The sequence below is a fragment of the Armigeres subalbatus genome, chromosome 2 (genome assembly GCF_024139115.2).
Source record: "Armigeres subalbatus isolate Guangzhou_Male chromosome 2, GZ_Asu_2, whole genome shotgun sequence".
NCBI lineage: Eukaryota > Metazoa > Arthropoda > Insecta > Diptera > Culicidae > Armigeres > Armigeres subalbatus.
In genome coordinates, this window is record NC_085140.1 from 124,312,127 (window position 1) to 124,339,483 (window position 27,357).

Below are 27,357 nucleotides of genomic sequence, written 5' to 3' on the forward strand. Positions count from 1 at the left end.
ACACTGGGACAGAGCCGCCTCGCAGTTTAGCATTCGTATATCATGAGGCTAACACGATGATACTTTTATGCCCAGGGAAATTGGCTAGACCGGCACCGGGAATCGAACCCAGCCACCCTCAGCATGGTCTTGCTTTGTAGCCGCGCGTCTTACCGCACGGCTAACGAGGGCCCCTCTTTTGCTCTTACTCTATGTATTTTGATTGTTAAATGGTTAAAAATAAAAAATAAAGGTTTTTATGCCTACTGTATCATCAGGACATCTACTGGACATCTTAGACTAGAGGATTTGTAACAGCAAAAAACTAAATTATCACTTTTAATTTGGGTTGGCAAAATTAGGCTTTCTCAAACTAGTGTAAATGTTGGGAATAAATCTTTGAGGATTATGTTGTTTATTTCTTACTTCTGCTCCTTACTTCCTTCCACATTTTGGTTGGCATGCTTGCTTCTATAATACACATTCCAATTATTTCTCGTCCTACTGCTTTATTTCAAGTAGGGCTGTGTAAATATCGATAAAATCGATAATATCGATATTATCGGATGAAATTTATCGATACGATATCCGATATCATTGAACTCAAATATCGCCGATATCGATAAATTTTTGTAATCGATGTAATGATGATGCCCAATTAAATCAACTAAAAACTACATACATTGGCTAACTGACTACATCCTTCAAAACATATGTAGCAAGCCAATCACATTTTTTTAAATGTCCATTGTGTCTGGTATTGAGAAATTGGGCGCATCAGTACCCACTAAGACGAAAGACAAAACGCATGAACGATAAAGCTTACAAAACCCTCGACAGGAAATCTAAAATCATTCTTAATAAACCACAGGCGGTGAAAGTTATTTCATGAAAATTATTGTCGTTTGCGGTGTTTTACCAAGATGGATAAGAGCGACTACAATTTTCAAATTGTTTTGAGGTGACAAATTAGAGTTAGAAACGTGATAAAATCGGTAGTAGACAAACTCGGGTAAAAACTGTATTTTTTTTATTTTATCGGATATCGATCCGATATCCGATATTTTCAAACCCGATATATCGCCGATACCGATATATCACTAAATGAATATCGTCGATATCGATAAACCTCCATTGTGCACAGCCCTAATTTCAAGTAATTTTCTTTAAGCTTTTCATATTCCTCCACTTTTATAAAATAATAGCTCTCTGCTCGTCTAGTACGATTGTATTTTTTTTTCTGCCAAACATTCCAAACAAAACAATTCTCATCTAGAGAGAGGGGATAAATTTTGAGAACTTCCTCCAACTAACGAGCCACAAGAATAGAAGTTTGTCCAGGAATAGTAAATAAGAGTATAGGAAAAGCCAAATATGTGGAGCTCGTTTTCATTCTTCCATCAAAGTGTGAGAAACTGCAAACGCATCGAGCAGCAGCATGCGACTGGAGCACAAGAGGAGGGAAACATAAATTACTAATGTGTTGCATCTAATCCACCACCGGCGCAAACACGTACGGTGGCGCAGAAGAAGCAGTCTGATCCGCGATAGAATCATCGCTCCTCCAGTATCAGGGTCTCCTGGGGGTATAGTTTCAGATCTTTCAGCGTATTCTCACAGTCTAGCGTCGTTAGCTGGAACCCAGAAATGGGAAGAATATTAGTCTGTGTAGAATTGGGATTGACAATTCCGGAACTTACGTCTCTCCGCGGCCAACTGGAGATCACCTTGAACTCGTCCACCAGGAAGCCTTCCCCTGTGATGAAGTTCAGCAGAATGCGCAGTGGAGTGTCCGTTGTGAAACGTCGTTCTAGCATCGAACCGGTCGGTGCTCTAATTCTAATTTTTGTTATATTTTCACCGGTGGTCTGTTCCGGTTCCGGGGGAACAGTGATCCGTGCCTGGGCTCGTATCATTTCTCGTTTGGCTTCTGCGTCGGCCCGCTCAGATTCTAACCGACGCCGCTCAGACTGCATCATCAGTTCCTTCTGGCGTTTGGCTTCCTGTTTGGCGCGATCGGCTTCCAAGCTTTCGCGATACGCCGCATCCTGCTCAAGTTTTACCTGTTCACGAGCTAATCGCTCGTTTTCCTCGCGCAGCTCGATCTTGAGCTGCTCGCCGTACATATCGGAGGCTTCCATCAACTGGGACAGCAGATCATCTACGCTGACATTACCTGGAAGTAATGATAATCGAAATACATTTGTATTGCTTGTATGGATTTAAAAAAAATAGATCGTGTAATGAAAATGAAGAATGGAAGGTGAAAAGTACTAATGGAAACATGAATGATTTATAATTAATTCAAAGGCAAAAAGCATTGAAAGAATAAGTAACGAAATGAGTGAACGTTTGTGTGGTTAAAATCAGCATGGAATAAGACAATAAAGCCTGAACAAATTAAGAAACTAAACTAAATGAGCAATAGAAAAATGGAGCAAAGGCGATTTTACAAGCTTGCAAATAACAGAAGTTCAAATATGTTAGAATAAAACATTTAAAAATAAAACAGAATATTATTCAAAGGAAGCGTTTTTTTTTTGACTTACCATAAATCACTTGAAAAACTTCGCATTGGCTACGGTTTTTCGCTATCACAAGAATGGCTGGCAACCGGTCGACAGGAATGTTTCGGACCGTTATTGAGGCGGTCATCCCAACGCATGCCGATATGGAGGACAGAAACCTGAAACGTCGAAACATCAGATACGATACTTAACATAAGGTGACTAAATCATGAACTTACATATTCTTATTGCTTTCAAAAGTTAAATCCCATCCGTACAGCACAAAGTGATCCAATAGCATTTGGATAATGCTCTCACAGGCTAGAAGTTGACCACAGAATACGTTCGTCAGAACACTGCCGTCGTGATGAAGATAAATTGCCAAAAGTTTGCGCTACGGAAAGTATCTCATGAATGCTCGGTACTATGATGTTTGAAGATTTTGACTAAACTTACATCCCGAGCAGATGGACGACATGCTTCCTTCAGTGCATCTTCTAAGCTTCCCTGGAAGAACATCGGATGCTGATGTCCGTAGCGTTCAACAAAATTCTCCACGAACTGTATACTACCGATAGCTTCGTCATCCACATTGTCGGGAACTGGACGAAAATTTTCTTCATTAGCATACATGACAGAAACAGGAACAACCGTTGCAATAACTTACTCAAATGTTTCAGGTGGCTATTGATAGGTGTTTCTGTGAAAATATCGTCATCGTTGTTGAAGTCCGAAGCATCCTCAAATTCTTCGCTGCTCTCCGAATCTACTATGATGGGCATGCTGTCACTGGAAATGATTATAAAACGTAACAGAATGGAATATTTAGTATTGATATTGCTTGATCAAAATTACTGGGGAACATCGGACAACAAAATTAGGTACGATAGGCTGTCAGTTCTTATGCATTGACCCGAATAAAACCCGCGTGCCATTTACAAATTGAAGAACCACAAACACGAAACTCCCTTACAAACTGTCATACAAAATTACTCAACCGACAGTTTCTGTATGGGCTAATATTCATTGTTTGGACTCTTTGCCAACCTGTATTTTACCTCTTTACTCGTCATTCCGAAGTGAACGCCCACTCACCTGTTGTTGTACACATTCCTACTGCTACTGCTGGTGCTTGTACTGGCCGTGTTGGCGGTGTTATTGTTGTTTGTGATCTTAGCTCCTTCGTCAGCTCGCTTCAGCACCAGATTATGTTCCCGCTCGACACCGGATTCAGCCAGCGTCGTATTGTTGGACACATTGTTCGGCCAGCCGAACCATACCTGATGCCGCACCGGAATGTCCGTTATGGTATAGACGTCGGTTTTAATCGACAGAATGCTCTGATGACCGGGGAACTTCAGCTCCAGCAGGTTGCCCTCCGGTTGGACGTTGATGTGCAGCGTATAATTAAGCCGGTTTTGAGAAGACATTGGATCGCTAAAAGAAGATCGAGGAATTGTGCAAATGAGCATTTTTTTTATATATTATCGGTAACTCACGTGTCACCCAAGAAGCCTTCTCCGGTCATGTCGGACAGTATCAGATTTACTTCCTTACCTATGTTGAGCGACTTGAGCATCGTTGATGAATTCTGTAAGTCTTTCTATAATTGAACGATTTAGTTTTGATCAAACCAATCAACGACCTTTAAACGTCCTACCTGTTTACCCAGTTCCCAACCCTTCAGAGCTTGCCGACAAACCGGAACGGCTGTCTTTTCACAAATTTTGGTTTTCAACTCGCCCACCGTCGCCGTATTTGGAACGGTCACTTTGTGCACATCGTTGTTGAATTGTATCTTAAAAACTACGTCATGTGGCGTTACGTCCAGATAATTGAGCGCACTTCGGAAGTCGTTACTGCTGCTAGACCGTGATGTGGATGCTCCTGCAAAAGGGCGAAAAATCTTACTTAACACCAGATCGTCCTGCAGAGTACCTACTAGGCAAATATGATACGTAATGAATGATATTTATGAGATTTTACAAAAAACATAGGAAACACAAATAAACAGGTACAATGAGTGCTTCCGGAAAACAACATCGTATGTACCTGGCTCAATTAGTCCGAAAGGATCGTCGTAGAAAAAATCTGCATATATACGGTAAAATACGCAACAGTAGTATATTAGCTTTAGCATTATCTCTTGTATCGCTTGATAATGACAGCAGTAAACTTACCCATATCCAAGTTGCGACTGTGGCTGGACCCGGCACTACTTCCTGCAGTACCTCCGGCTGAGCTCTTGACCGGTGACGATGGAGCCGTCATTAGTTCCTCGACATTGGCTGTGGCTTCCAAACTGTTTAAATTATTCGAATAGCTGGCGAAGGCTCCCCCTCCGCTGCTGATACTACTACTACCACCACCCCCGCCGCCACTACCGGCGGACGATCGCTGCTCCTGAGGATCTTGTGGCAGTACCCGATGGACGGCGGACTGAAATGAAACGTGGTTAGTTCGGGGTACTATCTGTAAAACGAACACTGCCTACCAGTAGATCCCAATTACATTCATCTAGGTGGTAAATAGCCTCCGCGACATCTTCAATGGCGGTTATACTCTGTAATTGAATGAAAATTTTGTAAGCTATGTAAAATAATAAGTGGAGATCTTTCAAATATCGTTGCGAATAAAGGCGTAAGATTGTTAATCCGAATATGGCGATGTTTGGGCGATTGGGGCTGGACATTTTCTCTCGGCATGAGAGTTATGTTAAACGATTTCCTACAATAATTATAATTATAACATGACTTTAAGTCTATGCACATTGCATACTGTAAGACTTAATAAAAAGTATTTTGGTATCGAAGATATGATTTTTTTACTGGAAATAATGTATATGACGTGCCATGTCAAGATACTCTTTTTTAAGTTATAAATCTTGTAACCTGAAAAAGCCAATGGAAATTTCGCAGTTAAAGAAAGACTGTTCCATTAGTCATCATTTGTTATAAAAGACGGTTACAAATTGCCATTTACGGACATGATGTGTCCACCTTAAAAGATGCGTATGTAGGTAGGAAACTAGAAAATAATGCGTGGCGCAGATGCATGAATCAAGAACTGTAGCAAATGCACAATGATAATATTTTGAATCGTATGAAATACGACAGACTTCAGTGGGCTGGTCACTTAATGTGAATGTTGGAAAAAAGAACAGCGAAGTCAATATTCAACAGAGAACCCGATAAAGGCCGGCGGAAAGCCACAAACATGCTGGTTGCACGCAGTAATGGGACCTATCTGGGGACCCTAAACGTTCGGAAAACCGCTAGGTGAACAAGATCTAAGTAATGAAAACTATTTATAGAATCATCGCGACTCATCCACAAAATAAAAATTCCTCAATTTTTCCAGGGTTTTCAATAAATTTTCAGGACTAAAAAAATGCGTAGAATACATACATAATTTGGAAGCAGCTTATACGGCATTAAGTCAAACATGGTAAAGATGATTTCATTAATTTTTGAAATAAGGTATATAGCATTTTATTTGACGTTGTTTCAAGACAAAATTTTCAAAACGACTTATCTCCTTTTGTAAACAAAGATTCAAACGACGATTTGACGAATCTGATGGCTCTCCCACGCAAACCAACACCATCAACAAGTAGCGGCAACCTTCACTTACCTATTGGTGGTGTTGGTTTGCGTGGGAGAGCGATCAGATTCGTCAAATCGTCGTTTGAATCTTTGTTTACAAAAGCAGATAAGTCGTTTTGAAAATTTTGTCTTGGTTTCCTCTAAACTAGCTTAACAGGAAGTGACGACTGGCGAGAGTTGACTCTGTGCAAAGGTAATAGTGGTTGAACTGAAATTGGAGGGATAGGGCTACTACGAGGCCTCAACTTTTTATTTTCACCGACAACCGGGACACTACGTATCACTACCAGATCACCTTTCTTGAAAATGGTTTTCAAACACCCATCGTCATGTTTCCGCTTGTTATAATCCTGAATCTTACGTATATTTTCAGCTGCTTCATCTCGAGAATGCTCTATATCCTCACGCTCCGGAGACTCCAGAATGTCTTCGAAGTACTGCACGGCATCATTGTTAATCTTGCGCTGCTGCAAAACACCAAACAAAAGCTTCGACGGAACCGACCCTGTACCACGATTCAGCGTGTTATTTAGGCAATATTCAGCGTCAATTAATGCACTGTCCCAAGAACAACCAGAAGACTCAACTATCTTCGACAGTAGGGGCACTAGAGTGCGATTATACCTCTCCACTTGCCCGTTGGCTTGCGGACAAGCTGTCGCCGCAAGATTGTGGACGACTCCGTGCGTTTCAACAAAACTTTTGAAAGCTTGAGAAGTGAAACAAGTCCCCCTATCTGTGACCAATATTCTTGGAGTACTGTAATTGATGAAATAAGCCTTTAGATGCTTCATAACTTCGCAGGTGTTTGTCGTTTTAGTCGGATAAAGCTTAATAAATTTTGAGAAGCCATCAACCACTGCCAAGACATATTTATTTTACCACGCGTGATTTCCAGTGGTCCCAGGTGATCGACATGAACCATCCAAAATGGTCGGTTACCCTTATCAATATTATGAAGCTCTCCGTCTGCCTTTCGAATTTTAGGGTTATACATAATGCAGGTAATGCACCTTTTGGTATGCGCCAACACTTTTCTGCCATTTTTGGAAACCAGAAGGATCGCTTTATTAACTGTACGACCTTGTCTTTGCCGAAATGACCAAGGGAATCATGAAACCTGTATATCACCGATTCTTCCATCTCTTCCGGAATATACAAAAGAAGACGACCATGCTCTGATTTATACAACAAGTTATCGCGGACTTCATAACCAGTTAGTTCACCTTCCTCCACAGAGATTTTGAGGCGACACAACTTGTCATCCTTAATCTGGGCAACATACAGTGAATTTTCGAACACGCCTGTATTTTCTTCTACATCCACAGCGTGCACATATACTCTAGATAACGCATCGACGTGTTGCATTCGATTTCCCGCACGGTGCACTATTTGCTTGTCGAACTCGGATAGAAAATCAGCCCATCTAGCAATCTTGCTGTTGGTGTCGCGTTTCTCCAAAGTATTTTTCAGTGCTTTGCAATCCGTCACAATCTCAAAACGAATTCCTATGAGATAATGTTTGAAACGCTGGAGAGAATACACAACCGCCAACGTTTCCAACTCAAATGAGTGCAATCTTCTTTCAGCAGGGTCAGTCCTGCGACTGAAAAACATCACGGGATGAAACATTCCATCAGACTGCTGTCGTTGCATAAGAATTCCTCCAAATCCATGAGAAGATGCGTCGGTGTGTAACTGTGTTTCAGCTGATGGTGAATAAATGCTTAAAACAGGCCGAGATACTAACAATGACTTCAATATTTTGAATGCTTCCAGATGTTGCGGGCCGAAATTATATTCTGCTTCCTTTTTCAGCAAATCGTACAATGGACTGGCAATACTAGAAAATCCTTTAATGAACTTTCGGAAATAGCTAAGCAGACCCAAAAACCGATGCAAACTTTTAGCGTTATGAGGAATAGGCAAATTTCGAACGGCTTCTACGTGTCGATCGCAAGGACTAATTTGATTTGACCGAATATCGTAACCGAGAAATTCGACTTGTGTGACGAGAAATCTACATTTATCCAAATTCAACTTTATGCCGTTATCTTTCAAGACTGAGAAGACTTTTCGTAAGAGGTCAAGGTGTTCTTTAATAGTTTTCGAGAACAACATGAAATCATCCATAAAAACAACTAATTTTTCAGACTTGACGAACTCACTCAATACTTTGGCCACATAACGACAAAAAATTGACGGCGCATTAGTGTATCCGAAGGGAAGCTTATTAAACTCGTACTGTCCATTTTCAGTGACAAATGAAGTATATTTCTTAAAGTCTTCGGTTAGATGGAGATGAAAGAACCCATTCTTCATGTCCATTGAGGAAAAATACTTCATACCTTCCAATTTAGCAATTTGATCCTCAATCACCGGAAGCGGAAATCGATCGCGTTCAACCAACTTATTAAGCGCCTTGAAATTTACACACAAGCGATACCGACCATCTTTCTTCTTAACAAGAACAACCCTACTCGAATAAGGTGACTCGCTTTCGCGTATCGTACCATACGCTAACCAACCTTCCAATCTCAATAAGTTTAATATTTGTTTCAAGTCAATTAGGGAGGTAGTGCTAGTAATGGACCCCTTAACGACTGAAATTTACATCACTCACCCCCTAGAGCGAGACTCTTGACAAATTGTATTTTTGCTGCACCAGATGACAAGCAACAGGTATTAGCAACGTGTTTCCTACATAAAACTCGCCAAAACATGTATTTTTACTAAAAGCAAGCATTTCAAAATGATTGAGCTAAAATTCCTATTATGGCCACCCTCGGGTCCATAATACGCAACATTGAGTTTGTTTATATACGTATTATCGTCCACTCATTTAATTTACATGTTCAACGTCTTTGTGAGTCTTTATTAGAGAAATTTGCAGCCCTCGGCTGGCTCATCTCTCAACAAATAAAGTGGACGAAACCCATCAAAAAAGTGTGAGATGTTATGTTATTAGTGTTGCTTTTAAAATAATGCTATCTATGCCGTTTTGCATTTTACGTTAATCGACTTCTCTTAACAGTTAATGACAACAGGTGCTTTTCAGGGAGATTTTTTCATACAGTTTTATTTCAATGATTTTTTGCTGCTTATTCCGGAGGCATTAAAATATGGCCAATTTAATCAGTGGATTGAACAGAATTAGTAACTTGATATGCAAGTATTTCCTGGAAATCAGGTCACGCCTCAACGTCAATAAAATGAAGCGCAGGGACAGACATTCTAATTTTCAGATTAACTTAATTTTCGATTATTCTTTTTGAATCTTCCTAAGTAGGAAATTCATTTTTTTTTCAAATTATCTTTCACTCATTTAATCTTTTAGAAACATTAATAATCATTCAAAGTCTTTCATAACAATTCTGAAAATTTCGTAATCATCCACTGTAAAAAAACGACGGCATGACTGAAGGAAAATTTGGTCGGATAAAAGGCTAGATTTATGGTCATCACGTACTTTAAAGCTAGTTTACAAATCAGGATCTTATCTGCAAATTTCGATTCCATGTATGTAGACGGGATTTATTATGATATTCCGTTATGAAAAAATATAAATTCGGCCCGATTTAAAAGAAATCTCCGAGGCCATATTTTTTTTATACTTTTCGTGGCGAAATTGCCTGAGTCTCGCCTTTTTGGGAGCACATGAGAACTCTAGACCAACATTTGAAAAGGGCGTAACAGCCAAAATTTATTCCCTCTGATTCTTCGTCCACATATATAGCTATATATGTAGACGAAGAATCAGGAAGAATAAGTTTTGGCTGTTACGCCCTTTTCAAATGTTGGTCTAGAACTAAATCAATGAACAAGATTTCTAAGGCTACTAGATTTGACATTTATTCTCATGCGCCAACCATATTCACGGAAATATTCAAAATCACATTTCCTTACAAATCCTTAATGCTTATCTAAAAGTAGATCAAAATAAAATGTCCAAATTCTACTTTTTTTTAATATTGAGCGATGCGTAATTTTATATTCCTTTGTGTTTTTGTCCGCGTCCCTGTGAAAAGTGACATGCCCCGTTTTGCAAGGGCATTTGTCCCGTTTTTTCACCGAAATGATCTGGTCAGCCTTTTGTTAATGTCTTCATTAGGGAGAAAAAAAGACATAAAAAAGGCTGGTCAGCCTATTTCTACATGTTCCTTGTGCCTTTTATGGACCTTGTAATGGATCCTTTAGCGTATTTACATATACAAATTAGTTAAAATAATTAAATTCTTGATGCCCAGTCCATAACAATGGAACTGCTGTCCTGACATATGAAACAACTTCATCCGAAAGAAGTTTGCAGGAAATCGTCGATCCTAGCGTTTAATTTGCGGTGTTGTTCAGGGGATCCATTACTAGCATTCACTCCTTACTCATAGAATCTTTTTGCAAATTCTTTCAGGGAATCTCATTTTTTTAGCGGAACTACCTGTGAAAATACCTTTGGAGAAATTCGAAAATATCACGTAAATTTCTCCATGAAATTCCCGCGGATTTTTAACGGAAATACCAATTCACCATTGATTTTCCCAGAAATTCTTATTAAATTAAGGCATTTGCATCAAATCAAGTAACTCTTTCATCTTTCATAAGACGAGTTTTTAGTATTATTCCATCCAATTCCACCATGTTGTAATCTTTGGGGTCGTTCGAAAATTACGTCCAAGGTTTGAAGAAGGATGGGGGTCTAGAATCTGTGACAGGGGGAGAGGGAGGGTCTCGTCTTGTGTTACGTCCAACAAGAAAAAGTACCTAACTACATTTTAGAAACAATTTGAGTGCTGAAAAATATTTTAATTTGCTATTAAGTTCTCACCAAGTTTCTTGTAAAAGAAGTGTACGAAGAAGACGAACCATTATATAAATTACAGTTGTACGTACATGGGGTAAGGGAGTCAGTGATTTGTGACAGATATTTGACAGAAGGGGTTTGAAAATGCCGAAAAACGGTGGACGTAATTTTTGAACGATCCCTTTACAGATACGCTCGTCTAATGAAAAGTAAAGCCACTTCACTAAAAGAACTTAATTTTTTTTTTTAACATTATTGTATCTTTAATTGTTGTATTATATACAGTGATCAGTGAATGCAATAAAAGCATTATAAAACCATCAATGCTAATAGGAGATGAAACGTATTTATGACATAAATATTTCGAAGATGATTTGATATATCATGCTTCGCGGTTCGTCGTAAATGGGTTAATCAATCAGAAATTGACAAATATCTCGGAATTACGACGACATTGACGAGATAAAAATATAGGTGTTGATGTTCATCAATAGACATATTTTTTATGCGTCATATCAGTTAAAAATGACAGCAAGTGACGTCCTCCCCCTAATTATATTTGTTCAAATAATGCTCCATAATGTAATGCATGCCTCTCAATAAAGGCTTGAAAAAATTGTGTAGGCATAGACTGCAAACGTGGTCTTTATTTTCAACTACATTTTACTGTCGAAAATAAAACCCCATTAGACAGACATAAAACTAAATTAAAGTTGATACGTGGTCCCCCACTGGGACATTTGCGCCTCGCAACTGTCTAGACAAGTTACCATTTTTCCATTCGTATACCATGAGGTTAACATGATACTTTTATGCAAATTTCCAACCCAAAACTTTTCTATACCGGACCGGGAATCGAACCCAGCCACTCACCTTGAAAAAGTCACAAAACTTGTGTATTATTTATTGACTAATTAACTAATTACTATCTTCACAGATCCGTATTTCGACCTCAACTATATCTCCGTCTTCAGTGTCTTGCACTTGACTCGACTTCTTGTCGAGTCAAGTACGAGACACTTGAAGACGGTCTTAACAGTTGAGATCTAAATGCGTTCTTCTTCTTCTTCGATTGCTCTACATTCAGTTATTAATTGAAAGCTTTCTATGCCATTTCATGAGTATATACCTTGTGTGGCAAGTACAATGAATACACTATGATGCCCAGGGAATCGAGAATGTTTCCCACGCGAAAACATCCTAGACCGAACCGAGAATCGAACTCGTCATCTCCGGATTGGCAATCCTACGCCCTTGCTCGCAAGGCTAACTGGAGACCCATGAGGCGTATCTGTGAAAATAACAACGTAGTAGAATTAAATGGAATAGCACTAAAACTCGTCCTTCTATTTATGTCATGGAATATTGGTGCACAAGCTTAAACCAAGAATCAGTGCCCCAATATGCTCTAAATATGATCACGTCTAGATTGTCTATAAGCAGATTACCCCCATAGGAAGAATGTTAACATCATAGTCACACATTGTATGAGATTAATTGAACAAAGCCAATATCAAAAATTTCATTCAGTGTTCCTGAAACCCTCTTTGTCAGCAACAAAGAAGGTGGGTGGAGGTGTGGGTGGAAGAAGGGTTTCTAACCTTTAAAACTTAATGAGAGCAACCTCTATGAAGACGAACACTAAACAAGCTGCCTATTTCCATATACTGAAAGGGTTCTTCCGTCTCGACGATCTGTTCTAGTCATCAGCATTGACCCCGAAATGAAATAACCATAACAATACCATGCCGAGAGGCCCTTTTGTTCATGATATGCTCTGGAGAACTCACCTGAAAGTTAGCTAGAATCTCCTCACGATTCTCGGACATTTTGAACAACACTGAATAGCTGCTGATCCGAACTCTTCCCCTTTCACCCTATGGCAGGCTGGTAGCAGCAGAGACGGATAAAGAAACTTCACTGCTGCGCTCTTCCGCCTCCTCTGACGTGAACTGTGACAGTTGTTTTTTCCTTCTTCGCAGTTTTCTGCCTTCAATTTTACGTTCTCATCGAATCTGGCAGACGCACAATGGGGCGGAATTCGGAAAATGTGGATATTGACAATGTTGGCGTTTTAGTTATTGCGATTAAAAATAATTATGAACGAGCATAAATTTACTGATAAGTGATAAATAAGCTTTGAATTGAAATCTTTTTTTTATCTAGTTTATCTATCTTTATCTAGATGCGTGACTACAAAAAAAATCAGTTTCAATCATTTTCTGTGTGCTTTTATGTGAGGGATTTGCAGCCCTCGGCTGGCTCATCTTCCTCTCTCATTTACCATTATGTAGGGGAAAAGACGGCTTTGGCAGGTTTTGTTCTATTATTGGCAGGGGGTTTTTGTCGACCGATGATTTATGAAATTTGGCCACAATATTCTTTGATAAGCAAAGAATGTTTAGGCCAAATTTGAGCATAATAAGTCATAAAAAACCCCTGACAATAATAGAACAAAACCTGCCAAAGCCATCATTCCCCCTATTAGCCCTGTATTTTTCCTACCACTGCTTTGTTTTTAGAATTCCACTAGCAAATATGTTGAATTATTAGTTCCAGTAACTTAAACTAAACGATCGAAATCGAATCTGTATATAATAAATTTGAAGCTATGTCCTATTAAACTAGTTGTAGAAATAACATGTTGTTCAAAATCCATTATGAACTACATTTTAAAGTGCAGCCTTCTTGTGAAATGAGTCAAGCTCTGACAAAATGATCTGCTAGGTATATTCGTGCTGCTGAGAAGGCTAGGTTCAAATGCCTGTCCGATTTTGTACTATTCCATTTAATTCCACCCTTAATTGGTAATAGTTATGATCAAGTGGTGGAATAATTGGGATAGTACTAACCCGTTCTACAGCATTGAAGAAAAAGATCTAAATTGTTTTCTATTGAAAACGATAAAAGTTTGATTTTTTAAAACTATTTTATAGGCATATTGTTATGTTATTATGTTTATTTCTACAATAGCCTGTTAATATACAACTTTGTATCAGGTCAAGGAGATTATATGTAATATTCAGTATATCCAAGACATATGACATAATAGATCCTATGGGCATTGGGCAAACTAGTCAAGAAATGATCAAGTCTAATATCCCCGCGACCGGTGTGGACTAAGAACCTGCCTCTCAGCAATCATCATCGTCGATTATCCGATGTCTCGAGACATTACCCACTTTTTCCGATTCCGTCCCACTATGAATCCACTCGATGGAAATTCACTCTCACACACACTTCCCACAAATTAGCCAAAAAGGCAAAGCACACGGAGACGCGAGGAAGTTATTCTTCCGGCTGTTCACTGCAACAGATTTCGCACGCACTATCCACGGTCCGCGAATCGGAAGAAACGAACCCGTAACCTACCCGTTTTTCTTCCCCCAGGTTACCAAGGAAAACGAACGAACGATCAGACGAACTGCGTTTTTTGACTGCTGATTTCTGCTTTGTTTCGCGCACCACTTCGCTCGCACTCGCACATCAAACTGCGACCATCAAACTTCGGGGCATGGGCAGTGCTGCTAGGAATGTTTGAACTTTATCCTGAAATATTTCAAACAGCTGATTGTCATTTTGCGACATTTGTTGCGCAACATTCGCCGTAACATTTGAAAAGGGTCAACTTCCCGAGCAGGAGCGACGAACTCGATAACAGAAATTGGTATTCCGTGTATAGTAGAAAATCGAAAATTTGTTTTCAATAAAATGAAATATCTGCAGTTATCAGACGTCGCAACTCATTTCTGATTAGTGCGCATGATAGTACATCCTTGCGTGCATGATGCGCACTACTACACCGAAAAAATTCTTTATATTGAATATATTTGTCGCACACATAAATTTTTGCAATTTGGCGACCCAAATATATGCAATTTGTACCCACACATAAATTCAATAACTGCATATTAGAGACCACACATACATTTTATTTGATTATACACGCTCGTCCGGCTGAACTCAATTTTGAGTCACTTTAACTCAAAATAATAACTTCTTCAGAGACGTCAAACGCTGAGTAACTGAGAATTATTATTTTGAGTTAGTTTGACTCATTCTGTATAAATCGAAGCAGAACTACACTCCAAATAATCTAAACGTTGTTTCCACCTGAATTTTCAGGTACATTTTACGTGCACACGTAGCTGCAAATGCTTCAGAAAAATTCAGGTGAAACTTACGTGTCCGGTGAATTCTATCCAAAACTCAGGTAGAACTTACCGGATTTTCACGTAGAATGAAAATTCTATCGAAAAATCAGGTAAAAGTTACGTGAATTTCAGGTGGAAAAAATCTACGTACTTTTTCAGGTGGAAACAACGTGCAGATTTTTTTGGGTGTAGAAAATGAGTTCACAGTGAAAATTTGAAGAAGTCTAACGGTCGCTGATAAAACTTCATGTAAGTTTCTCGGTAAGTTTAACCTAAAGTCTAAAAACAAATTGAATATTTGGCTCTTTTTCGTTGCAGAACTAAAATCATAAAGCAGCAATCCAAAGTAACTGAAGTACAACTATTCAGACAAGGTAACCCGCATTTATTGTTTCAATGTGAATAAATTTATCAAGTAGTTTCTCGGTATTTTATAGATTGTAGTTTTGGGACTTTGGCAGCACCCTCATACACTACGTTAGATATCAGCATCAGTAATCTTTATATTAAGATACCCAGATACTGTTCAAATCCGATATGAAGGCTCAAAGGAGGTTTAGGAAGAGGTCCACGGTTAGAACCCTAACTAACGATCTTTCAGCAGCCCACAGCAGCCATTTTAGGAACGTTTTTATTATTTTATTATAGTAATCGGAGCATGTATTTGTATTTATAATGTATTTCAATTTATATTTATTTAATAACTAGTTGACCCGGCAGACGTTGTCCTGCATAGTAGGCGAGAATGTGCATTCCGAACTGCTCATGCAAAGTTCGCATAGGAATCACAATTTTAGTTTTTCACGATTTGCTCAACTTTACTCGTAACTTTCGCATTAGGAAATATCATATAAACCCGTCGGAAACTATAACGAATGTTTCTGCTGAAGAAATGAAAAAAATCCATCCAGCCGTTTTCGAGTTATGCGGATACGAACACAGACCATTTCATTTTTATATATAAGATAAATGAATGCGCTGTTTCCAAATTAATTCTTTTTCCACTGAGATTCCACAAGATTGTTTTTCTCGATTTGACAAACTCAAAATCCTATATATCAAATTTTGTGAATTTGAGTTGAAGCAACTCAAAATAAAATATCTTCTTCCGTTACTCAAAATTGAGTTCGATGGCCATAACTCAATTTTGTCTTGAGCCAGTTTTTACGATTTTGAGTTAAACTGACCCAAATTTGAGTTCAGCCGAACGAGCGTGTAGATTATATTTGTACTTCGCGTGGAGAGTGGTTATGTGTGCACTAATTAGAATCATGAATTAAATTAATGGATTTTTGCTAATAAAAATGTGTGGAATTTTTGTAGTGTAATGAAATATTTCAAATTGTCGCGACTCGCGTCGCAGCGCGAGTGCTCAATCGCGCGGTCCGGTTTGGTGGCGGCCCGACAATATGATTTCTCAGGTATGATTTAAGCCTTGCATACATATAAGGTAAAATACCAAAAAAAAATACCAAAACCTTAAATATATGCAGAATTTTTAAGGCATACCATGCTTAGGTATTTCAATACCAAACGAATAATAATTGGTTATGCATTTGGTATTGAAATTCAATTTAATAACTGAGTTTGTTATGGCTTAAGTATTGTGCATATTAGTTTTTGGTATTTTACCTCTTATGCACACTCAGCCAAGAAAACTAGTGATAATCATACGAAAATCTTATGTGATAAAATGCAAAGAAATCCTCTGCTTGTCACTTTTATTTAAAGGATGGGAAGTCGACGAAGAGAATTCTCTCTTGCGACATTCGCCCTTTTACCAGATAGAGCTTGATATATGCATAGTAGGCGAAAATGTGCGTTTTGAACTGCCCATGCAAAGATTCCGATATCGCGTCTGATCATCACCTCCTCATCGGCGAAATACGCCTGCGCATTGCGCGGATTCATCGGCAGGAGGAAAGAGTTGGACGACGATTCAACACACGCCGACTGGAAGATGCCACGGTGAAACGGTCCTTCGTTGAAGAACTGGAGACGCGTGCTGCAGATATTCCGGAAGGTGGCAGCGTGGAAGACCAATGGACCGCCATCAAGAATGCCTTCATCGCCACCAGCGAGAACAATCTGGGCGAACTACGCACCCAGAGAAAACAATGGATCACCAATGAGACCTGGAGGAAGATAGAGGAGCGAAGAGAAGCCAAAGCCGCGATAGAGCGATCAAAAACCAGAGGAGCCAAAGTCTTAGTCCGTCAACGATACTCGGCTCTTGAGAAGGAAGTAAAACGCTCATGTCGACGAGACAAGCGAGCGTGGGCAGACTCTCTGGCCGACGAAGGAGAGAGAGCCGCAGCAACCGGGGACATTCGCCTCCTCTACGATATCTCACGACGCTTAAGCGGGGCGAAGATGAATGCAACGATGCCTGTGAAAGACGCGAATGATCATTTATTGACCGACCCAACTGACCAGCTGAAACGCTGGTTCGAGCACTTCGAACAACTTTTTCAAGTGCCAACCAGGCCATCACCACCTCGGCATGATCTGCCTAGGATCCGACGTATAACACGTGTCAATACCGAAGCTCCATCACTGCTAGAGATTCAAACAGCCATCCAAAGCATGAAATCGAATAAAGCCCCAGGGGTCGACCGCATATCAGCCGAGATGCTCAAAGCTGACCCCATGACATGACTTTTTCAAACCCCCCTCCCCCCTATGTCACACTTTTTGTATGAAACTTCTAAAAATTTGCTATGGATCGTCACACTTTACTCAGCCCTCCCTCCCCCCTCTAAGCGTTACGTAATTTGTGGACGTTCCCTTACTACAAACTACTGCTAAATTTGGTTCATTTCACCATATGTCTGTATGCTTTTACATTGAGCGCATTGTAGTAACAAATGAAATTAAAGCTTCTTTCTTCGAACAACTTGTTTGAAGAAATCCTAACGTGCATATTTATGACAAATGTTCAGCTCCTGATTTTTAAGAATTTATCAGTAAATCGTACATTGGCAATTATATTACTCAAATGTCCTGGGAAAAAGAGGAATAATAATATAATAAAATAGCAATGATTTGTCATAAATTCAAGAATTTTGTAGAACAACGACTTTTAAAGGAAACAGTGTTTTATGCACTTAAGAGCTCGAAAATCACTTTTACAAGGTCAAAACGTGAACGGAACGGATCGCAAGGTTCACAAGACTTGTAGAGTACACCAAAAGCTTCCGTATAGAGGTAGTCGCGATAGTTTTCGGCATTTTTATATCTTGTTAGATTTTTTTCAAAATTGAAAATAACCCAAAAACACTAAATCGACTTGAGCCATCTCGAAATTTTATCCGAATTAGTTGAAAATTTGACAGGAGGCTTATTTTAGTATTAGAATTGTGATTCTGGGCTGACTGGTTGAATTTTCGCTACTTTTTGGAAACATGAAGAGGTCTAGTATATATAGCCAATAAAATTCAAAATAATTTTAAAAATTACGAGCTGATTTTATTTTGAAAATGGTTTAATTCAATAAACATCAAAGGTAGTACGGCTTTCGAGATCAATTCGAGAAAAAATGTATTATCATTAACAAACAAATAAATAACCTGAAATATTGCATCACATATCTCGCTGTGGACATTTTTTCGTGATTCACTTTTTCTTTTTTGACTTTTCTCCTAGCGTATGCGCACCGACGGTATGCGGTCGGGTCTGAGCTTGACGACCGACTGGAAAATAGCACACGCACAACCTCTACTTGATTAGATCTGATGCTGGTGATCTCAAGATATTCCTATTGACAAATAAAGGTTGCACGAAGAAGTCGAAGGATGATATTTGAAAAAAAAATGCACGGGGAAGCACACGGGAAGTTTTTTAAAACTCTTCTCTAAAATTCTAGGAATAATTTAATTAAAAACGGTTAGCAGTACGGGGTTGTACTTTCCTTCTACTGTGTAATAAACACAATTTTTCGTTTTCAAATTTTATTTTGTGATATCGTCCTTGATACACAGTACAAGCAAAGTCCAACCCTGTACTGCTTTCCGTTTTTAATTAAATTGCTTCTAGAATTTTTGAGAAAAGTTTTGAAAAAAATCCCGTATGCTTACCCGGTCCATGTTTTTCAAACATCATCCTTCGACTTCTTCTTCTTCATGCAACCTTTAATCGCCAATACATATCTGCTGGGCTACTGATTGCCATACTCTCTAAGGACAAAATGCTTTCGCTGATTGGTGGACTACGAACCATATGGTTGTCAATCCGACTAAATGTTCCGTTATCACATTTTCACGCAAAAAATGTTTCACGATTATCTTCAATTACAATTTGCTGGGAACTACAGTCGTACGAGTGAATTACGTGAAGGATTTAGGTGTGGTTTTGAACTCACAACTGACGTTCTTACACCACCTTTCATACGTTGTCCACAAAGCGTTTAGAATCCTGGGCCTGTCTGAAATCGCTGTACTGCTCTCTGGTGCGCTCTGCATTAGAGTATTGTTCATCAGTATGGAGCCCGTATTACAACAACGGCGTAGAACGTATTGAATCTATTCAACGGCGTTTCCTGCGGTTTGCGCTTCGAAGACTAAACTGGAGAGACCCACTGCATCCTCATAGTTACGAGAATCGCTGTCGATTGATTGCTTTAGAGCCATTGTGTATCCATTGGAATGTGGGCAGAGCGATCGTGGCAGAACGCTATGTGTAGGAAGAATAGATTGCGAAAGAATTTTACAACAAGTCAACATGAACGTTCAACCAAGACCGCTACGGAACAATTCGATGCTGAGGCTTCCTCTTCGTCGCATTATCTACGGTGCAGAAACTGCAATCCACGGCCTCCAGAGAACGTTTAATAGAGTTTCTTCCATGTTCGACCTCAACTTGACGCGGTATGTTCTTCATCGTAGATTTTCTGAATTTTTCGTTGATTGTATGTGATAAGTCTGCATTTTTTCTGTGTTATATTTTCTTGACTAAGTGCGTTTATGTCATTAGTATTAATTAATATTTACATACATCATTAGGGCCAATAATTGTAGTATGTGGATGAAATCACACAATAAACAGTACAATTGCTGATGAAGAATGTGTCTAGCCGCCAGACTCATGCTCACTCTCATATGAACGTGTGGAAGTGTTGGCTTGACAAATGCATTGTGAGTGATTCCACTATGGGACCAATTTGGGGATCTCGGACTCATTCAGCTAAGTTGCGAAGGCCAGCGGAGGTCCTTCGTAGATTAGTTGGTTAAAAGCACCAGTCTAACGTACTGAGAAAAGATATTTTAGTTACTAGATAAAGATTGTCGCTTCGGTTCCCTTTGTTCTGCTGCCCGAAACATGTGTGGTACATACCTAGTGGTGGACAGCTCAAGCGAAAGTTTCATAATCGTAAAAAATAACGGGATCTTCGTGTGTAGCTGCTAAGGTGGACTTTGGAACAGTATAAGCGCATGCTGGACGCGCTCACGGAAAAGCTGATCCGGCCAAAAACCGGTAATCATCCACGCTTGGGCAGTGGAATGGGGAAGCAGACTGACCAAAGCCAGAGGTTACAGTTTGTTGGAGGCGCTTCTAAAGCTGGAAGTCAGGCTGGGCAGCGAAGGGACCGTTAGTACATTTTGCAGAAACGGAAGGGAGTCCATCAGGGAGTTCAAAACTAAGAATGCCAAGGCACGCTCTTGACTCATTTTATGTTCAGGATGCATATCTGATTGAAGGTTCACTTTAGGCGACCCATCTTGTCCCATCTTAACTATAGACACTGTAGATTCCATAGACGAGCTGAGGCGAAGGCGAGTGTAGCCAAACGAACTGTCAGTTAGTGTAGCCAAACGAGCATGACGTCACGATTGCAATCCAAGCAATGGAGCGTGTGACGTCAAATTCGCGTGGTACACTGTGAAAAAGTGGAAAAACACACTTAATCGAAATGACCCAACCGTGCCTGCGCTCGTCTATGGCTAGGTCTATGGAACCTATAGTGTCTATAATCTTAACCTGTCCAGTTTTACGCGAGCGAAAATGGCCGCCAGCTTGCCTATGGGATAGTCTCTGATTTGACGTTTGTGGTGGTCAACTGCACCCATCGTTCCGAGCATTTGGATCAATTTGGTAAAAAAGAGGACGTGAACCCACTTCATTAGTACCTTATTATTTACCACCAAATCAAAGACTTATTCTACGAGTGGAGTGACGTGAGATTGCTCGAATGACGTGTGAATAGTCGTATATCCCCATTTGAATAACATGGTCACCTCACGTGAGAATTGCTAAAATCGACTCACCTCACGTCACTCGACTCGTAGAATAAGCCCATAACCCATAGGCCAGCTGACGCCAATTACTGCTCGCGGAAAACTGGATGTTAACAATAATCCGATATTGCCAAATTTAGCATTACGTCAATAAGATAGGTACCAAGATTTGTTATCATCTATTTATCGACTTAAAAGCCGCATATGATACAATCGATCGGGACCAGCTATGGCAGCTAATGCACGAAAACGGATTTCCGGATAAACTGATACGGTTGATCAAGGCGACGATGGATCGGGTGATGTGCGTAGTTCGAGTTTCAGGGGCATTCTCGAGTCCCTTCGAAACGCGTAGAGGGTTACGGCAAGGTGATGGTCTTTCGTGTCTGCTATTCAACATCGCTTTGAAGAGAGTAATACGAAAGGCAGGGATTGACACGAGTGGTACGATTTTCACGAAGTCCGTCCAGTTATTTGGTTTCGCCGACGACATTGATATCATGGCACGTAACTTTGAGAGGATGCAGGAAGCCTACATCAGACTGAAAAGCGAAGCTAAACGGATTGGACTAGTCATCAACACGTTCACACCGCGAAAATCGGAAGACTGCGGTGGGCCGGGCACGTAGCCAGAATGTCGGACAGTAATCCGGTGAAAATGGTTCTCGACAACGATCCGACGGGAACAAGAAGGCGAGGTGCACAGCGGGCAAGGTGGATCGATCAGGTGGAGGACGATTTACGGACCCTCCGCAGACTGCGTGGTTGGTGAAGTGCAGCCATGGACCGAGCTGAATGGAGAAGTCTTTTATGTGCAGCACAGGCCACTCCGGCCTTAGTCTGATAATAAATAAATAAATAAGATTTGTTATCTTGTGTATTTTTTAAAGGAATATGATATTTTACATACGAAAACGGAACCAGTATCAGAATCAGTATATTGTTTAGTAAGAATTTAATTTGTATTGGGTGTAAACAAATACGAATAAATACCGAATTAAGTATATTTTCATAGAGAATTCCTAAATGCATAACAGGTAGTAGAGAATTGATATAGTTTGTAGTGGATACTAGTATTAGTACATATTTTCTATTCATAATAGGGGACCACATCAAACCGCGGTCCAAACGCTGACTTATCATTAGCAGGGAATATGTCAATAGTTTAGCCAATTACGAGGCTTTGACTGGTTTTGTAAGCCTAACAAAACAAAACTTTCATAATGCTACCAAAGGTAAGGGTTATCACAAATCATACGGCTAGATACAATTACGGTTACGCACTATTGCTCGCTTTCTCACACTCGCAACACAACATATAATCATCGCATCGGGCGGATTGGAAACTGAAGTCATTTGTTAGACACTTGCTTCAGACTAGAATGGGAACTCAGTTCGGCCCTGTCGGGGCGCTAGGCTGCTGACGATAACCTTTGTTTCAATTCCTCGTTTTGCTCCATCAGGGTTATGGCCATCGTTTTGTACTTTTCATATTTCATCCGCAGGATCTCCTGATCGTTCTGAAATACATTGAAGTAACAATAAATGTTCCGAAGATAATAGGAAGAAACCATTTTTGCAGAAAATTTCAAATATTTGATACTTCTTGAATCAAATGGTTCATGTATTAAAGCTACCGTCAAACGGGGTGACTTGCAACACTTTTCAAGTTTCTCGCTCAATAATTCTGATTTAAAAGGATTTATTCATTCTACTAGTACATGATACTTTTAATGGGTCCTAATATTAGTGATTAGACATATAATCAGATATACAACAATAATAAAAATATGAAAATAATATCAAAATGATGGGTGTTGCAAGCCACCCCTACTGCGGGGTGACTTGCAACACATCATCGAATTCAATCATAACATGTTTTAGAACAACTTAATCGTCGTGATTTTTCATCCTGGGTCATTCTTCATCACTGTCAATGCAGGGGCCTTACTTGAGAGATCCCCCCTCCCCTTATTCCGCCTTTTTTACGATTTCAACGTATCGATTGATATTTTTAAGTCATCGGTTTGAAAGTGTCGGCTCCTTGGTCGGCTCTATGTCGGCTTAAGAATGGTGTGCACCACCAGTCATTCCCTAGATAGTTGTTTTTAAAACAGTTTCCCTTTCATTCCCCATCATCCAATTTACCACAATTATGTTAAGATCATTATTTTGAAAAGGCATTTCCGCAGCAAGCAGCAAACCATCCACAAGTGTTGGATCTTCTTGGGAATTCAACACTGTTTGACCACCGTAAGTCTTAGATTTACTGTTTTCTTTATTAAGATAATGTAAAATTGTTGTTGGGGACAAATCGTACCGCCAAGCGGATTCCCAGATAAACAATTCGTTTTTTAACTTCTACCGCCGCCTCCATCAAAGTTTTCTTTGAAAAATTAGAAATCAGGTTTTTTGTAGTTTCGCGGCTAGTAAAGGAATTCTGTAACATAAAATCAATGTAAGTTTGAAAAAAAAATTATAAACTGAATCAGCAGTTTTTGATAAATAAAACTATCGTGTGTCAGCTGTTGCAAGTCACCCCGCAGGGGGACAAATTTCGAAAAAGTTGATATTTCAAAAACAAACAATTTTATTATTTTATAGTCTTCGCGGAATTACATACCTTATTAGGTACTGTAACTGGAGAGGGGATCGATTTTGGTGAAATTATTTTCAATTTGCTACACGAACTTACGATTTACGACGTTCGATTTTCAATTAACGAAAATGTTTCACAAAATAATACAAAAAAACAACAGTGAGTAATATTTTCACCTAAATACCAACTAGGCACAACGAATACAATGTAACCTAGGGATGCGTGACGACAAGTTCGATGTTTGGGCATATTTTTATTGTAAAAAAAAAACAAAACCTTGTGGCACACCCAAGTGTTGCAAGTCACCCCGCTGTTGCAAGTCACCCCGTTTGACGGTACGTCTCATATCCTGAATTGGACTTATATTGAACCTAAAAAGTGACAATTGAAATATTAAAAATTATCGGTCATAAGAACCGTTGGGCTTTCTAATAAACACAAAAACAACAATAAGACATCTATAAAAACGATTTGATGTCTTCAAAAGTAACCTCTGCATGATTAGGGTTGTTTGCTAATAATTGAGTAAATGTCACTTTTTAATTTCAGTTTGATTCGGTATATGAGATGCTGCCTAAGCCATAGTAATACTCACAAGAGACATGCCATCGGTTTGTACGGTCCGCTCCACCAATCTGGCCGATCCACTTTTGCTCTGGTACAGTTTTTGTATTTGCGAAAACTTATCCTCGCTCTCCTTGAGCTGCCGTTTCAAAACGGAAACCTCCTGCTGGACACTCTTATTCACATTGCAGCTCTCGTTCTCCTTCTCCACGATGTTCTCATTCAAGCTGGCAATCTTTTCATTCCGTATCCGACAGAGTCGCTTCATCGATTGGTACTTCTCCTTCAACTTGGTAAGCTCTTCCTGGTATTCCTCCAACTTCTTGGTTTGCTCCTGCGGCAGTGGAGACCTGGCGCTGTAATCATCGGGCGAGTCACAACGCTCTGTGCCTACAGCCTTATCGCTTCGAAGCGACTTCAACCGTTGCTGTTTGGCACAAACGTTGCAACGTCTGTCAGTTCTTTTCAGTTCTTGATCCAGTGACAGTGAAACGCGACCAATCTCGCTCTGCAGTTTGTTGATCTGGGATTCGCGTTCGCGAACTAGTTGGCGCAGCTCGACGTTTTCATTTTTGAGCGGATTTGGCATCATTTTCTGGGTGTTCAGCTGGCACTCCTTGATCATAAGTTGTTTCCGCATTTCCTTAATTTGGGCATCCATTTCGCGGCACGAACAGTCTTCAGCTGAAATTGGTATAAAAATACAAATAGTAGTAAATTTAGCAGCTTATACAATACGGCAGACTACGGTGGGCTGGACATACGAACATGCCGGAAGAACGTCAAGCGAAGATAGTATTTAGTAGAGAACCCGGAAGAGGCCGCAGGCTTCGTGGAAGGCCGCGTACACGATGGCTTCTTGCAGCTGAAGAGGACCTGAGGGCGCTCAATGTTCAGGACGACTGCAAGCGATTGGCCCGTGAACGATTCCAGTGGAGAAGGATACTCCATTTGGCGTAGGTTCATCGAAGAGCTGTAGCCCATCAAGTATCAAAAATATATCCACCAAAATATATTATACCTGGAGCAGATATTTTCTTAAAAATGCAATGATTCTTCCTTTTGATTTTCCGCCTTTTAAAATTCTGCCCTTTGACGCATGAATTAGTGTGTGCAAAATAGAAAATAATAATAATCATTTGGCAACAAAATTAAAAGAATTATAAAAACTCTAGGAAAAAGCTCAATTTGCATATGTATTATTGTCTTATTCTGGGCATATGCGTATTTTAAGGAGTGATTTACTTGTTCGCCTAATTCCGGGTAAATTTTAATTTAAATGAGTTTAAATGAAGAAATAATGTGCTAATTTGCTTTATTTCTAAAAAATGTGATCTTCTTCTTCTTCTTCTTATTGGCAATACATCTCCACACTGGGACAGAGCCTCCTCCCAGCTAAGTGTTCATTCAGCACTTCCACAATTATTAACTGTGAGGTTTTTTAGCCAAGTTACCATTATTGCATTCGTATATCATGAGGCTAACACGATGATACTTTTATGCCCAGGGAAGTCGAGACAATTTCCAATCCGAAAATTGCCTAGACCGGCACCGGGAATCGAACCCAGCCACCCTCAGCATGGTCTTGCTTTGTAGTCGCGCGTCTTACCGCACGGCTAAGGAGGGCCTTCTAAAGGTTTCAAATGCGTGCTTCGAATGGAGGAATGATCTACTCATTAGAATTCTTCCAACCAAATGCATGTATGTTTTCTCGTTATAAGGAGAAAACGAATGCTTTAAAAGATGGAATCAACAGCTCATTTATATTATTCCGATCGTATGCGTAGAAAAGAAATCATATACGCTTCGACTTTTTCGTTCTTTAGAAAAATGGGTCATCTAGTATGGACCTATGCACCGAATGAACACAATGACGTTTGAGCGAGGCACTGTTTACTAAAAATGAACACTTGAATGAACTCGTTGAATGAAAAAGCTGAAACGTCAATGATGAACTCGGTGCATTGGACCATTCTGTCCGGAAAAGCCGTACTTTTGAAGAAGGGGTCATGTACTCTTTTGCCTTCTTCCGGGCAAATGCGTACTTTTAAAAAAGAGAACTACTTTTTTGCCTTATACCGGGAAAGTGTGTACTTTTAAAGGAGTCATTTACTCTTTTGCCTTATTCCGGACAAATGCGTACTTTTAAAGAAGGAGTCATTTACTCTTTTGCATTATTCAGAGCAAACTCTTGTGCGTCACCTCGGGCAACTGCGTACTTAAAAAAAGTAATTTACAGTTTTGCCTTATTGCGGGCAAATACGTACTTTTAAAGAAGGAGTCATCTGCCCTTTTGCTCCATCCCGGGCAAATGCGTACTTTTGAAGAAGGAGTCATCTACTCTTTTGCCTTATTCTAACCTTTTTTGTGCCAAATGGTTGTTTTGCCATACGGTCGCTATTCCAAATGGCCTTGATGTACCAAACAAATTACGCCAAATGGCATTTAGGCATTTAAATCGTTATGCCAAACGGCTATACCGTGACCTGCCCTAATTCCGCGCATCGCCTAATACCGTGGTTTTCATAAAAAATCAGATCCTGGCTATCATGGACATCACATTATTTGGTGAAATGTTCAAACATAACATGTTTGAACATTTCACCAAATAATACGATGTCCATGATAGCCAGGTTTTGATTTTTGATGAAAACCACGGTATTAGGCGATGCGCGGAATTAGGGCAGGTCACGGTATGCCATATTGACTTCCTCCTAAAAGAACAAGATTCAACCAAAAACCAACTTCGACTTCCTTGGAAGCTAAATTTAAAAAAAATAAAAAAAAGCAAGACAGCACTTTTGTACAACAGTTCACACGGCACGATTCGAGTCAAGAAGCCGCAATGTCACCCTTGAACTTTTCTCACTTACACCCTTTTGCTTTTGACGACCTCTTTTCCAGATTTATGAATAAAA

At 39.7% G+C, this 27,357-nt stretch overlaps 2 protein-coding genes across 7 annotated transcripts in view; both read right to left on the reverse strand.

Annotated features, from left to right (window-relative positions):
• Positions 1-377: 377 nt before the first annotated feature.
• Positions 378-14,416, reverse strand: LOC134210789 (FAS-associated factor 1). Of its 6 annotated transcripts, none has more exons than XM_062687065.1 (14): positions 14,262-14,416; positions 12,680-12,904; positions 4,981-5,049; positions 4,667-4,925; positions 4,539-4,577; positions 4,147-4,373; positions 3,986-4,089; positions 3,582-3,923; positions 3,154-3,275; positions 2,943-3,088; positions 2,726-2,880; positions 2,529-2,665; positions 1,680-2,155; positions 378-1,613 (listed from the first exon to the last, which is right to left on the reverse strand). In XM_062687065.1, exons 2-14 carry the CDS (start codon positions 12,716-12,718, stop codon positions 1,533-1,535), a joined length of 2,196 nt encoding a protein of 731 aa, XP_062543049.1. In that variant the 5' UTR covers positions 12,719-12,904; positions 14,262-14,416; the 3' UTR covers positions 378-1,532. The 6 variants fall into 6 exon arrangements, with proteins under 6 accessions (XP_062543049.1, XP_062543050.1, XP_062543051.1 ...); XM_062687066.1 differs by having other exon boundaries at positions 12,680-12,879; positions 14,262-14,408; XM_062687067.1 differs by having other exon boundaries at positions 14,285-14,397.
• Positions 14,417-22,216: 7,800 nt separating this feature from the next.
• LOC134210790 (uncharacterized) overlaps positions 22,217-27,357 on the reverse strand; it is a 42,408-nt gene continuing 37,267 nt past the window's right edge. The window contains exons 7-8 of the mRNA XM_062687069.1: positions 24,471-25,123; positions 22,217-22,796 (exon numbers count right to left, since the gene is read on the reverse strand). Of these exons, the coding sequence (XP_062543053.1) occupies positions 22,689-22,796; positions 24,471-25,123 (761 nt within the window). The 3' untranslated portion in view covers positions 22,217-22,688. The remainder of the gene's footprint in view (positions 22,797-24,470; positions 25,124-27,357) is intronic.